Source organism: Pongo abelii, chromosome 18, assembly GCF_028885655.2.
Source record: "Pongo abelii isolate AG06213 chromosome 18, NHGRI_mPonAbe1-v2.0_pri, whole genome shotgun sequence".
Lineage (NCBI taxonomy): Eukaryota > Metazoa > Chordata > Mammalia > Primates > Hominidae > Pongo > Pongo abelii.
The window spans coordinates 52862736-52878313 of NC_072003.2; the positions used below are offsets into that span (position 1 = coordinate 52862736).

Genomic DNA, 15578 nt, shown 5'->3' on the forward strand with positions numbered 1-15578 from the left:
AAGTTTCAATCAGGTGAATTGGAAGAGGTCCTAAATAATATACTGATGCAAATGACAGTAATTGAAGCAAAGGCTTTTAAAGAGATGAATAATAATTGTTGTTCAGAATTACTAGAGCAACATGACAGGTCATTCCTCTGCAGGCTACCAGCATCCTTTGATACAGGAAATTGGCCAGACAGCATAGGCTTTAGACTTTTCCTGTTTTGTTTCCCCTCTACGTGTATGAATTTTTGTTACCAGGTAAGATGCTTCTTCTCAGTTCTTGTTTTCTTGTTCACCAATTACCCTATTAGCATCCTCAGTTAGCAAGATGTCAGTATCAGCATGTAAAAAGAATATTTATAAATTTTGATTGTGGGCTGGCCGTGGGGACTCACGCCTGTAATCCCAGCACTTTGGGAGGCCGAGGCAAGTGGATCACTTGAGACCATGACTTCAAGACCAGCCTGGCCAACATGGTGAAACCCTGTCTCTACTAAAGATACAAAAATTAGCCAGGTGTGGTGGTGCGTGACTGTAATCCCAGCTACTCGGGAGGCTAAGGCAGGAGAATCACTTGAACATGGGAGGCAGAGGTTTCAGTGAGCCGAGACTGCACTACTGCACTCCACCCTGGGTGACAGAGTGAGCCCTGTCTCTCAAAAAAAAAAAAAAAAATTTTTTTATTGTGGTGAACAGAAGTCATTCAAATCAGAACTCCATGCAACTTATTTTTAGTTGTCTGTATAGATGGACACTATATGTTATGTGATTAAATGACCTAGAAATGTGATGACAGCTTGTATTACTCTAAAAAAAATAAATTATAGCTCTTGTGATTTTGGCTCAATTCCACTATTGCTTCCTGACTGATGATAATTCATACTTTGGATCATATTTTTCTATGTGATCTCAAGTGTTTACTTAGGCTTATTAATGGCATGCTTAAAATTTTCACATCCTACTTCACAGGATTCTTCCTCTGGTTTCAGCCACTACAGGCAGCCATACTGGAGTTGAATTGTTGGGCTTCTGAAAACTAATTCAACCTGACAACCCTTAAAAATAGTACTGCATAATTGAGAATGGCCTATGATAAAGGTCTTGCAACTTGTTTCAGTCAGTTATATTTAAATCTAATTATGGTGAGATTACAGGTGAGCTTAATTTTATTCCAAGTTTCTAAAATGAATAGGCATTTCTTTAATTTTTTATTATAAAACATTTCAAACATGAGAAAGTACAGAAAATAATTTGGCATATTCAACTAGTCAGCCATCTCAAACAGATGTTACCATTTTTCTATAACCAACTTAAGTCTTTTTATTGTTGTTTTTGAAGAAATAAAATATTTCAGATACAGGTAAAGCTACCAGCTGCCAAATCCTTTCCCCTCCCTTCCTCATTCCCCCATGGTTACCACTATCTTGAAGTTGGTTGTATCACTCCCAAACATGCCTTTATATTTTCTACTACATGTGTGTATATCTATAAACAACATACATATTATTTTATGTTTTTCGGTTTTATATTAGTGGTATCATATACTCTTATTAATCATTCTGCAATTTCTGTTTTTTTATACTCAATACTATATTTTTGAGATTTATCATATTTATTTTTCAAATCCAATTTATTCATATTAACTGTTGTACAGAATCCTATTTATATTGCATATATAATCTATAGTACATTTATTTACCTGCTGATGAACAATTATGTTGTTTACCATTTTTTGCTATTACAATGTTGCATTAAATATCCTTTTATGTTACGCTGTTTACAATTTTTTGCTATTACAAACAATGTTGCATTAAATATCCTTTTATGTTTTCTTGTATACATGCATGATTCCCTTAGGAGCAGAATTGCTGGGTAATAGGTAAGAGAATTTCAACCATAAAGTATTATCAAATTAATCTCCAGATAATTATAAATTGGTATTATTTATAAAAATACTATGTGTGTGTGTGTGTGTGTGTGTGTGTACACAGATACAAATAAAGCCTACCTGTAGGAGCCACAGTATGTAGAACTTGTTACTTTGTAACAAAACAACAGAGACAAAATGGAAATAGAAGGCCAAGATCTATGTCAATGCTCTTGAAGAGTACAAATTTTAATTGGGGTGAGCTCTAAGACAAGCTCAAAACAGTTGGTTAAAACAATCAGACTCAACCACTGGTATTGACAGAGCCATATGTAAGTAGGGTAGGAATGCATATTAATTAATGGTGATTCTTACAAGTTCCCTTCTTCAGGCTGGGCATGGGCAGCTCTCAAAGACTCAAAAAAGTCCCCTTCAGTCCTTCACATCAGGCTCCAAAGCTTCCTCTTACATTGTGCATCAAATCCACTCCTCATACAAGTTCTGATTAAAGCATTTTGATTGTTTAAAATAATAACTCTTTAACTGTTTATTTTAACAACTGTTGATTATTTAAAATAATAATAATAAGTACATACAAAGGTGATGTCTCCAGAATCTCAAGCTGTCAAGGTAATAAGGTTTTTAACAAACAAAAGAAAACCACCCAGTTTTCATCTGTGGCAGTAATCTATCTTTTCTAACATGTTCTGTTAAAATGTACTATATTAAACAAATAAGGTGAATGTTGCAAACTTCAGTGATGGGGATCAAAACAGTGCTAGCTTTAAGAGTACTTATTTTTAGAACATTGTCACGGTGTCCTTATATGCCCTATAAATTACTATGTCCTTGCAGTGATTCAGATTATTTTTTTTCCTGCCCTAATATCAAATTAATCTCCAAATAATTATGCCAAATAATTATAAATTGGTATTATTTCATCACCATAAAAATGGTGCGTGTGTGTGTATAAATGTGTATAAATAGATACAAACCTGAGGGATATGACACATTGCAGCAATGTGAAGCAAGGAGAATTTTAAAAATCACCCTCAATTTCAGGTGATTTTGATATGCTACTCTCCTTTCACCATCACTGAGAACAGATGTTGTAGTACAGTGGTTCTGGATTTTGGCTGCACACTAGAATCACCAGGGGAGCTATAAACAAAATTCTGACTTAATTTATCTAGGTGGAGCCTGGGCCCTGGCATTTAACAATGCTCCCCAGACGATTCTCATGTGCAGCCAAGCGTGAAAAGTACCACTTTTTTCTAAAGCTATGGTTCTTGCACTTTAGCACACCCCAGAATCATTTGATAAAACATGGATTGGTGGACTCCATAGAACTTCTAATTCATTAGGTCTCTGGTGGGGCCAAGGATTTGCATCTCTTACAAATTCTCAGGTGATGCAGATGCTGATGCTGAACTCTGGGGATCACACTTCGAGAAATATTGCTCTAAACCAAAAAAGATTCATCTTCCATCCATGGAGACTTCTAACATCTTTATAGAAAAGCTTTCACAGTATGCATGTTAAACGGTTCTTTCGCTATTATTCAACATTTTAGTACAGAATTAGCTAACTACTTCCTTTTTTGAGTCAACCCATGCTCACCATTAAAAATAATCCAACAATATAAATTACCAAATGTCAAATATAAAAGTTCCTTGTTTCATTCTACCACCTAACTCAGGAGTTGGCAATTTTTTTTTTCTGTAAAAGGATGAATACAAATGTTTCTGGCATTGCAGCTATATGGTATTCAACTCTGCCCTTGTAGAGTGAAAGCAGCAATAGATAATATGTAAACGAACGGGTGGCTGGGCTCCAATAACAGTAGAGGGCTGGATTTGGCACATGGGCCATTGTTTGCTGACTTCTGCCCTAAAGATATTCACTGCTAATGCTGTCAGATGTACATTTTCCCAAACATTTTCTTTGCTTACATAAACCTAAATGTCATGTCTGTATGTGCAAATAAAAATATATGTATAGACCTTTTTGTATTTCTTTTGTGTGTGTGTGTGTTGCAGAGACAGGTTCTCCTCTGTCACATAGGCTAGAGTGCAGTGGTATGATCTCAGCTCTGCACCCCTGAACTCCTGGGCTCAAGCAATCCTCCAGCCTCAGCCTTCAGAGTAGCTAGGACTACAGGCATGTGTCACCAGGGTTGGCCAATGTAAAAAAATTGTTTTTGTAGAGATGGGGGTCTTGTTACATTGCCCAGGCTGGTCCTGAATTGCTGTCCTGAAACAATCCTCTTGTCTTGGACTTCCTAAAGTGTTAGGATTACAGGTGTCAGCCACCACATCTGGCCCCATTTGTTTCTTTTTAAATGAAATCATCACTGAGGCAAAATTTATTCATTAGTTTGGCAAAGAGTGTAATAGGAGAAAACACGAATTTTCAAACATTGTTATACATAATAATGTTCATTTTAAGCAGATATATTTGTATTAGCAAAAAATGATAGAAACTTAAGGGTCCATCAAAAGGGGCTTATTTAAATAAATATAGTATAGCCATATAATGGAATATTATGGGTATGTTGAAAGAAATAGAGTATACTGTTATGGAAAAATGTTGATAGTATATTAGTAAGAGTTAGTTAAATTGCAAAGCATAAAAAATAGTTTTAAAAGCAATTTCTACCAGGAGAGTATGTCAACATTTCTGGTTTTACATAAAATATATTTTATTTTTATTTATTTATTTTTGTGACAGAGTCTTGCTCTGTTGCCCAGGCTGGAGTGCAGTGGTGCAATCTCGGCTCACTGCAACCTCTGCCTCCCAGGCTCAAGGACTGTCCTGCCTCCCCTCCCGAGTAGCTGGAATTACAGGTGCCCGCCAACACACCCGGCTAATTTTTGTATTTTAGTAGAGACAGGGTTTCACCATGTTGGTTGGGCTGGTCTAGAACTCCTGACCTCAGGTAATCTGCCCACCTCAGCCTCCCAAAGTGCTGGGATTACAGGCGTGAGCCACTGCACCCGGCCAAGTAAAATATATTTTAAAACCTACTCTCTATCTAGCTTAAGCTTCCACATGTAAAACATTGAGAGTGGCTTATTTTATCCACTGATAAGATATCATATTTGATTCCTAAGTGATTTAATAATTTTTCATATGCGAATTCTAAAGCGAGTGAATTGCTTTCTGCATTGTGCCTTTCAAAGTTTTAAACATACTTTGTTGAACATCGTTATTGTAATCACCTGGGAATGCCAGCTCATTGTTCAGAGAACCTAGTTTCCAGGTGGAACTGCAGTTTAGTCCAATTGAATATGGCAGTTTTCACAAAACTGCTAGGAGTAGGAACAGAGAAAGAGAATGATGTAAATATGCACTGCACAGAAGAGTCCATTGCTCTTTCAGCCTGTAATTTCCCATTCTTACCTGTGGGCACATTTTAAGACAGCTGTGAGTTCATGGCAATACATTTTGTTGTGAAAAATGAAAGCTACACTATTGAATGATAAAATTAGAAATAATGCAAAAGACGGATTGTTAATTTTTTTTAATGCCATGGCAGATGCAAATGTTCAGTTTTGATGTCTATTTTGAGGACCTGAAACAAGGCTTTTAATCAATGTATTATACATCAAATTTATACTGTTAACTTCTGATTATTCAAATTAATAAAATATTCATAGAGAAATGTCCAAAGTTTTACATCTCTCAGACTTCTGTCCCCCCACACTCGCCATTAATTATCATGCCCAGAAGCTTTTTAGTAAAAGCAGCAGTTGTCAGGCTGACAGAATCTGACAGGCCAGCAAGGCCCAATTACACTTGCGCTATGTGGCACTTTGATGTCCGGGAAACGAAGAAAGATAGGGGCAAATAGGGTGGCACATTATGTTAATGACTTGATTTAATCCAGCCACTAAACTTTATGTAGCCTGTTAAAAAAGATGCTAACACTAATTACGCCACTTTGGAAAGAAAAGGAGGGGACAAGCATTTCATACTGACAAAGTGAAGCTCATAAATGTTGTAAATGAAATGAAACAAAATGAAGTAATCTATGATTAATTATACATCACAGACATGAAGAAAAGAGAAAGAACCAAGTAATATGTAGAAGTACTGGGAAATCTGTTAGATTCCTTTTAAGGATCAACATTTCTAAGAAATAACTATGAACTGTCAGATTCTGTAACATGAAGAAAAGAAACTGATCTTAAATTGCTTACACAGTATATCAGATAATTCAAATTCACAGTGTAACTGGCATAAATGATACTTATCTAGGACACTACTTCTAGTCCTAATTTTGTGACATTATAAAATAGAGGCAATTTTTTTAAAAAGTAGGGATAACTATAGAGTAGGGTTATCTAATTCCTTTCTAACTGGCTTGTGCCTCTGATCTGTTTTTTACATTATTGACAGCATGATCTTTCAAAATGTGACCTAAGCATGCAAACTCCTTAAGATCAGGAGCTTAATGTTTTGTATTAGTGGATCTATTCCCAGTCCCTAGAACAAGGCTAGGAACACAGCAAATGCTCACTACATATATATCTGTTTAATGAATGAGTGATCTTCTATCCCCATTCCTTAAAAATCTCAGAGGCCTCAATGCTCTGGATTATGCTTCCCTTTTCAGCCTATTCTCCTGGGCTCCCTAAGCATACCATAATAGGCTCGGCCCATCCTGAAACCATTCTGAATTCCAGAACAAGCCATGCACTACGTTCTCTCAGATTCTCATGCTTTTCATTCCTTTGGCCTATGATTTTCTCACTCTTTTCATGAACTCCTAATCATCTTCAACACTGGCTCCAGCTTTACTGACTCTAGGAAGTCATCCTTGATGAAGGGAAGGCCCCTCATGCTGACTTAGGGACCCCTTCTGAATGCTCCCATAGCACCCCATGCATTCCATTCTCCTGGCGCAGACCACTATGCATTTTAATTGTGTTTCCCCTACAGACTATGAATTCTTTGAGGGAAGGAACTGCTTCTTTTATGCCTGCCTGACACACAATGGATGCTAATAAATGAAGAATTGTTGTGAGGAAATATTAACATAGGATGTACTTAGCACATAACAGGCATTCAGTAATACATTCCTTCCTATGAAAGCTATGTTTCACTCTTCTGAGATTTTTACCAGAAGCAGTTCTTAAAGAGAAGACAAAAGAAAAAAACGAAAGAACCACAAGTATTTTTAAGCTTACAAAAGGATTTATGAAACAACACTTCAACCAAAGTTAACACCATCAATAATTAGGCAAAATGACATTTTCTGCCTCCTGATATGATGCAATGAAGAGGACACAGTATCCCTTCTGTATTCCTACCAAAATGCATAACTGGAATCTGATCTTGAGGAAACACCAGACAAATCTAATGAAGAATATGTTACAATGTAAATGGCCTGTATTAAAGAGTATAACTGTTATAAAAGACTACAAGAAAGCCTGAAGAACCATTACAGATTAATGCAGGCTAAAGAGGCATGAAAACGAAATGCAATGTGTGATCTGGATTGGATCTTGGACCACATGAATAAGATGCTATAAATGGTATTACTAGGACAACTGGCAAAATGCTAATGAAAACCGTAGGTTAGAAAACAATATTATATAATTGTTCTGAAGTGTTTAGAATTAAAGGGGCATGATTTCTGCAACACTCAAATGGTTCATAACAACTATGTATGAAAGAATGTATGTTTACAAGTAAATACCTAAGTATGTGCACTATATGCATATATAGGAGAGAGACTAGAAATGATAAAACAAATAAGAGTAAAGACTTAAAATCTGTGAATCCAGGTAAGGAATATACAGAAGTTCTTTGTACCACTTTTGCAGTCTTTAAAGAGAAAGGTTCTATTATTCATATTAAATGATTTGCTAAAGTAGTACACACAAAAACTGGTAAAATCAATAGAAAATCCTGTATTTCACTCTTAGTCCATTTGTGCTGCTACAACAAAGTATCACAGACTGGGTAATTTATGAATAATAGAAATTTATTTCTCAGAGTTCTGGAGACTGGGAAGTCCAAGATCAAGGCGTTAGCAGGTTTGGTGTTTAGTGAGGGCTGCTCTCTGTTTCCAAGATTGTGCCTTGTTGCTGCATCCTCTTCAGAGGAGGAATGCTGTGTTCTTACATGGCAGAAGAGCAAGATAACTTCTCTTCAATATCAAGCCCTTTCAAAAGGGTGCTAATCCCATTCACGAGAGCTCTGTCCTCATGACTTAATCAACTCCTAAAGGCCACATTTCTTAATAATGTTGCATTGGGGATTAAGTTTCAACATAAATTTTGGAGGGGACACCTTCATTCAAATGATATCATTAGCCATTATGATTTCTTGAGTTTTGTTCCCAGGCTTTCAGATGATACCATTTTACTATATTTGGTATATAATTTACCAAAATTAAATTTCACCTGTTAACAATATGCTATGGTATGAATATGGTTTGTTCGTCTCCACTGAAGTCATGTTAAAATTTAATCCGCAGTGTGGCAGTGTGGGGAGGTGGAGTCTATTGGGAGGTGTTTGGGCCATGGGAGCAAATCCCACACAAATAGATTAATGCCCTCGCTCTGTTAGTTCCCTTGAGAGCTGATTATTATAAAGAACCTGGCAACTCTTACCTCTCTCTCTCCTGCTTCCTCTCTTGCCATGTGATCTACACATGCTCTGGCTCCTCTTATCCTTACGCCATGAGTGGAAGCAGCTTGAGGCCCTCACCAAATGCAGATGCCAGTGCCATGCTTCTTGTACAGCCTGCAGAACTGTGAGCCAAATAAACCACTTTTCTTTGTAAATTAACCAGCCTCAGGTATACCTTTATAGTAACACAAAACAAACTAAGGAAACATAGGATGCTGGTCGGTGACTGCTGCTGAAAACAGAATTTTTTAAAGCCCATGGGAGCTGAAGCATGAAGAATTGCTTGCTTTAAATGGTGTTCACATTTGAGATAGCATCTGAAACCATTATAGGAAATCAAATTTTGGAATGGTAGTGAAGACCATATCAGGCTGTAGCAAAGTAAGACAAATTATTTTCCCTTAGGTAATGAGAAAAAAATCCAGTTTATTAGAAAGAAAAAATATATATGTACATTAGAATTATCTGAATATTTAGAGAAATAGTTATTTTGCTAAACTTCTTTGTTAAATTAAAGTTTATTCTACCTTCGTTAAGAGCAATGTACAACTTCACTGAGATGCTAGCCACATTGCCAACATACACATGGTTCTATTGCAGGTCTAAGTAGGAGTTTTCATAGGTTGGATGCTGTTATTGTAATTAATAAATATATAATAATGATAATAAAACTTTGGACAGATAAAATGTTCTATTTGTATTTATCAAGCACAGAAACGATGGATATCTCTATTTCATGGAGGAATCTGTGACAACAACTGAGATGTTCTGTTCTATTGTTTTGTTTTATTTCTTTATTTTTTCAGAGACAGAATCTCACTCTGTCACCCAGACTGCAGTACAGTGGTGCAGTCATAGCTCACTGCAGCCTTGAACTCCTGGGCTCATGTGATTCTCCTGCCTTGGCTTCCCAGAGTGTTGGGATTTCAGGTGTGAAGCACTGTGCCTGGTCTGTGGTTTTGTTTTAAAGAGAGATTAAGCTAAGAATGTGTGAAGGAAGAGTTAAAAGAAATATTCCAATTCTTATCAATAAAGTAAAAATTCTACAAAAGAAGTACAATTAATCACTTAAGAAAAATTAATGTAGATGAACAGAAAAAGCTAGAGCTTTTTACTCTACTTACATTTACTTTATAAAAACTTTTTCCCTCTTACAATAAAAAATGCTCTGTAAACTATACTTCCCATATATATTTTAAAAAATATAATTCTCTTCTCAAAATTTCAATTTACATACTACTTTTCAGCCATGTGCTCTAAGAAAAGCAAAGTATACCAGCACAAGATTAATTGCTTTCTAAGAAGGCTTCATTTGTTTTGGCAGAAATGAAATAACTGTAACATATTATCAGTGGATATGTCTAGGTAAGAGTAGTCTATGAATTCACATAGGCAAACTATTATAGTTTCAAAGAACATCTCACATTTTGAATTCTTTAAAGTTCAAATCTTCTTCAACACATCTTGGTATGCTAGTCTTGAAAAGGAGTCAAGAAGTCAGCTAGTTTTAGCAAGTAACTATTGGAGGTACAGATTTAAGGTACTCTTTGTGAAAATAATACTTACATGTTATAGTCCATTACATAATGAAACCATAAATAAAAACTTCTTGTACTGGATGACTACTTGGTTAAGATTATGATAAACATTAAAGTTTTTCCAGAAATAGTTTTCCTTAAGATTTTTATATATGAAGACTACATATGTACTGTGAATGAAAGGCAGCCTTATTTCAGAACATTTCTAGTTGGCATCAAGTTACTGACCTGTTTGATATTCTTGGAGATAGGACCTGGAATAATACAGTCATCACTGTCAGAAGCTGACATGTCCTCTTCAACTGTTAAAAAATAAAAGGGTAACATTTATACAAGTTAAACCAATTCTACTTACACCTTGTAAAATAGAAACAAGCACACACCAGAAGATAACCTTAAGAAACATGGTAATTATATCTAGATCTTTTTTAGTAGCAAATTTGTTTACAGACACATTACATTTTAGGAAAAAAAAAAGACTAAAAATTTCAAGGTTAATTTTGGTAGAAGCAAAGGAAATGCCAATAAAAATACATCTTATTGTGAAATTTAAGAAAAAAATTTTAAAAAGAGAAGCATAGGGTAATAGATGTTTTTTAACAGTCCGACCAGTAATGTTATGTAAGTCAATGCTATTCTTATTATTTTAAAGTTGTAAAATTTTTATTGCTTTGTTGAAATAAAACTGACAGACAATAAACTACACACAATTAAACTGCAAAATTTGACACACACACACACACACACACACACACACACACTCTTTAATTATTTTTAGAGACAGGGTCTTGCTATGTTACCCAGGCTGGGGTACAGTGGCTATTCACAGGCACCATCATAGCACACTGCAGCCTCGAAGTCCTGGGCTCAAGTAATCTTCCCTTCTCAGCCTCCCAAGTAGCTGGGACCACAGATGTGCAACACTATGCCTGGCTAAAATTAGATGTTTTGCCGTAAGTGTAACTGTGAAACCAACACCACAGTTAAGATAGTGAACATGTCCATCACCTCAAAAAATCTCCTCAGGTCCCTCTGTAATCTCTTCCCTTCTGCCCCTCCCCGTTCCTATTCTTATAGATTGTTTGCTTTCACCAGATTTTAAAAAATACAGTAAGTGGTCATTTTTGGCTGGATTTCAATTTTTAAAAAGTCAAGACCTCTACGCTAATGCAGATAATAATACTGAACTCAAAGAGAACATAAAACTGTTTAAAACATAAATTGGGAACATGGTCAGCAATAACACTTGTATTCTATTGTGGAGCTCCAAGTTGAAATAAGAAGAGATACAACAATTCCACCTAACTACAACTAAGCAGATGGAACTATATTCTATCATTTCTGTCAAGTAACAGGTATTGTGAAGTAGACGCTACCATTAAATGAAGATGTTCTATGACGCATACTCTAACAGACAAAACAAAGCACAGAGTTAACTAAACAACGTTAGTTTAAATAAGAAAGTCACCTTCTGGTTCCAAGTCCTCTGTTATTTCTGTTTCACCTTCAGAAGATGCCAAGCTTTGTTCTGCAAGCTGACCTTCAGATAGTAAAGACACATCATCTTTTCCTTGGTGCATTTTCTCAGTATTCTCTTTTACCTCATCTACACTGCTTTCTTGTGAAACCTGAAGAAATCAAAGCACACTGGTATATTTATTATTGCTTAGATCACATTTGATAGCATTATTGCTGGAACAGTTGAATAATAAAGCATGTAAATTTGAGACTTAAATATACAGATATGTAATATGTATGAGACTCAGAAAACAACCACTTCAATTTGTACACACGAATGATAATATATAGATAAATGGAAATCTGAATATGTACTAAGAATAAAAAATGTATTAATCTCAAAATGAATTTTACATTAAGACTTTAATTCACATATTCATATATTACCTGCCAATAGCAGTATAATTATGGCTGTTACCCTTGTCATATTTTTGACCTTCTATTCCAAGGAAGTCATATATAAAAATAGGGGAAATGCTATGACTTCCTGAGTCATGTCAAAACTTATAAGACAAAGTATTTAAGAGCCAAATTAAACCTTCCAAAATAATTTTAACACAAATGCATACCTTGGGAACATGTGGAACAGTCAGCATATTAATTTCTATTTCTGGTATATGCTCTACCTCTGGTGAAATTTCCTTCATATCTTCAGGAGGAGGAGAAGTCTCCTTATATTAATGTGAAAATACGCATGTATGTTATTTTTTATTTATTACTAAATCCCAAATCATTCTATCACATACATATTGAACTACTAAAAATTGGCAGCAAATATAAGTTACTCATATGACACTGAATTTACTTAGTATATTTCAATAAAATGGTATTTATATTCTTTAAAATATAAATATATATATAATTTAAGAACTGCAAGTTTAGTTCATTGAAGCACTGTTTACAATAGCAAAAAAAAAAAAACAAAAACTGAGAGCAATGCAAATGTCCAACAGGGCATTAGTTAAATAAAATATGCTATATCCAAATACCTGAGTTCTGTGTAACTATGAAAAAAAAGGATATAGATCTGTGTTTATTAACATTACAGAGAACACATAATATAGTGTTGAGTAAAAAAGCTACTTATAGAACAATATATATAGTTGTATTATGTTTGATTAAAATACAAACAAGCAAGCAAACATACATATGTGTGTATTTCCATGGGAAAAAGTATGAAAGGAAATTCATCCAAACAGTATCTCTGAGTTTTAGATTTGGGAACATTAACTTTTATTTTCACTGTTTTTTTTTTTCTTCTTTGTATTTTCTAATATTTCTACGATGATTATAAACTACTCATGTGATTTTAAAAATGTCATATGCTAGCATAGGTGTGTATTCCTTACAATCAATGTCATCTTTTTATTTCATCAAATATGAATTTATAGTTCGCTATTATTCCTGGGTTAACAAACAAATGTTTAGTTTTAAAATACAGCTTATGACTTTTACTATTTTTAAAAGTAAACATGGCCAATATAGGAAATGTAAAAGATAAATATAAAATAAATCAATATAAATCTAGTACTCAATGGTAATACCTATTAAACTTCTTAGATTTCTATTTCTTTAAAACTAATTTTTGATGGAAATAAAAATTTTGGTTACACAGTAATAACTGCATTATAAATACAATATATCCTGTTACATTTAAAAAATTTAATATCATAACATAAATATTTTCTCCCGATATGAAACTTAGAAAAACATAATTTTAAATGACAATAGAATATTATATTGATGGGTGTGCCATGGCTTAATGAACCATTTTACTACTGTTGGACATTTAACTAGTTCAGTTTTTGGGTATTATGACTAACATTGCAACAAACACCTCTATGTTTATGTCTTTTTAATGTTAGTGGTCATTTACTTAGGAATCAGGCTACTGTGTTCAAATCCCAGTTCTAATACTTGGGCCATGAACAAGTTACTTAACCTCTCTAAACATCACTTTCCCTATCTTTAAATGGGAATAATTCTAGTATCAACTACATAGGGTTGTTGTGAGGATTAAATGAGTCCAATGTATATAAAGCACATAATAAGCACTCCATAAATACTAGCGATAAAACATTTACTGAATTATAATTATTGAATTCATTATTTATCACACACATATTAAATGCTCTGTATGTTCCAGGTATTATTTTAAGCTCTGGAGAGACAGAATATTTTGATGTGGGTGGTAGTTACACAGGTGTGTACATATTTAAAAATCCATTGAGCTCTATGCTTAAAAATTGATGTCCTTTACTATGTTAAGTTATATGTGAATTACAAAGAAGATATATTTTCTAAAAAGTCCACCAGAGAGAATGGTAAAAAACTGAATACAGTATATATTTTTAAAGTACAGCTGACACCTTTTGTGGATGACCTGGGTGTGGGGGTGAGACAAAAAGAGGAGTCAAGAGGATGCCTCCAAAATTTCATGCCTGTGCAATCAAGTGAATGATTATGTCATTTACAGAGAATGGGAAACCGTGAAAGAGGCAAAAATTTTGGAAGAGGGTTGGTATAATCAGGAGTTTGGTTTCTGACATGTCAAGTTTAAATTCCTATTAAACATTCATTGCACATTAAATAGGCAGTAAGAAAATGAATATGAAATTCAGCAGTGAGGTCTAGACTAAAGATTATAAATATGAAAGTGTCAGCATATAGATGCTTTTTTAAAGCCATGGGGCTGTATAAGATCTCTTAATGTAGATATGGATTGAGAAGACGTCTGAGGATTGACTGCAGAGGCACATTGACATTTAAACATATGATCAAGGAGCGTGAGAAGTATAACAGTAAAGTTGGAGGAAAGCTAGGAAGGCATGGTATCCCAGAGGCCAAGAGAAGGGAGGCCCATATTCCACTGTGTCAAATGCTCCTGGGAGATGAAGATAGGCACTTAGAATTGACTACTGCATAAGGCAGAGAGAAAGTCGCTGTGACCTTAGTAAGAGTAGTTTTATGAGGATAAAAGCTTGAATGAAGTGAGTCCAAGAAACAATGTGAAGTGAAGGAGACAGAATTTAGACAATTTTTTGAAGACTTAAAAAAAATAGGAGTAGAGGATTGGGGCAGAAGCTAGAGAGAGGTAAGGGCCCAAAAGAGGGTTTAGATAAAAAATTTGAACAGTTAACACTTATATATAGTGCCAAAACACAAAGTGATCATTTTAATGGGAAAAGACATACTTTATTCACCTGTTTCCATTTAAATCAGGTATGGAATAGTATGCCTATATAATTTATTTCAAATATTTGTTATGAAAAAATCAGTATTTTCAGTGTTTACTACTTACATCACTCTGACGTGGCATGATATCCACGAAAGATACCTTCTTATCTACAGGTGTTAAACGTTGTCTTGGTTTAGGTCTTGGTGCCTAAGACAAACCAACCAATGTGTCAGACTGAGTATGATGACCATTAGATTTCACATAAGACTTTAGCTATTATTATTATTATTTTTTGGTGGGGGTGGCAGCTTACTTCTTAAGCCTTATATTCAAAATTTTATACTTGTAAAAAAATTAAAAGTCACTGATACTCACTACAGCTAGTGTGCTAACAGAGGATGCTGGAGGAAATCTTTGAACAACTTCTGGCTCTTCTCTGTGAATGAAATTTCTTAAGTCTTCAGTTGTTATTGATCCACTTGGTGGAAGGTAAGAAAATTTCCATTTCAATATAACATGGATGGTGCCAGCAGGATGCTTTTGATGGTCTGTTAACTCAAATATTCCTGTCAAATTACAACAATTTTAATTAATGCTAGAGTGAAGTTTTATTACTGTAAGAATTAAAGAACAAAGAACTACTCCCTACTTTAAGAGACTCATGCTCTACCGTCTGAACTAGCCAGGTGGTTGTACCCCCTACTTTAAAAATAATTTTGGCTTTCACTCAGAATTCAGATGGCTTAAAGAGTAAAATAAAGACAAAATGATATATGACAGGTTCATCTCTCAAGTAACTTCCTTCAGAAGTTAAGGCCTCAAAGATAATACTGATTCAAAGATGAGAAAA

The 15578-nt window shown here is 34.6% G+C and overlaps 1 protein-coding gene across 5 annotated transcripts in view; it reads right to left on the reverse strand.

The window, feature by feature from the left end:
• The window catches only part of RPGRIP1L (RPGRIP1 like), a 99941-nt gene that overhangs the window by 24004 nt on the left and 60359 nt on the right, over positions 1-15578 (reverse strand). For 2 of the 5 annotated variants that reach the window (XM_063717302.1, XM_054533923.2), the window contains exons 18-23: positions 15104-15294; positions 14852-14935; positions 12120-12221; positions 11501-11660; positions 10261-10334; positions 8901-9445 (exon numbers count right to left, since the gene is read on the reverse strand). In XM_063717302.1, the coding sequence (XP_063573372.1) occupies positions 9347-9445; positions 10261-10334; positions 11501-11660; positions 12120-12221; positions 14852-14935; positions 15104-15294 (710 nt within the window). In that variant the 3' untranslated portion in view covers positions 8901-9346. Of the gene's footprint in view, positions 1-8475; positions 8617-8900; positions 9446-10260; positions 10335-11500; positions 11661-12119; positions 12222-14851; positions 14936-15103; positions 15295-15578 lie in introns of those variants that run through there. The other 3 variants (XM_024233405.2, XM_054533922.2, XR_008514591.2) reach the window with 2 other exon arrangements.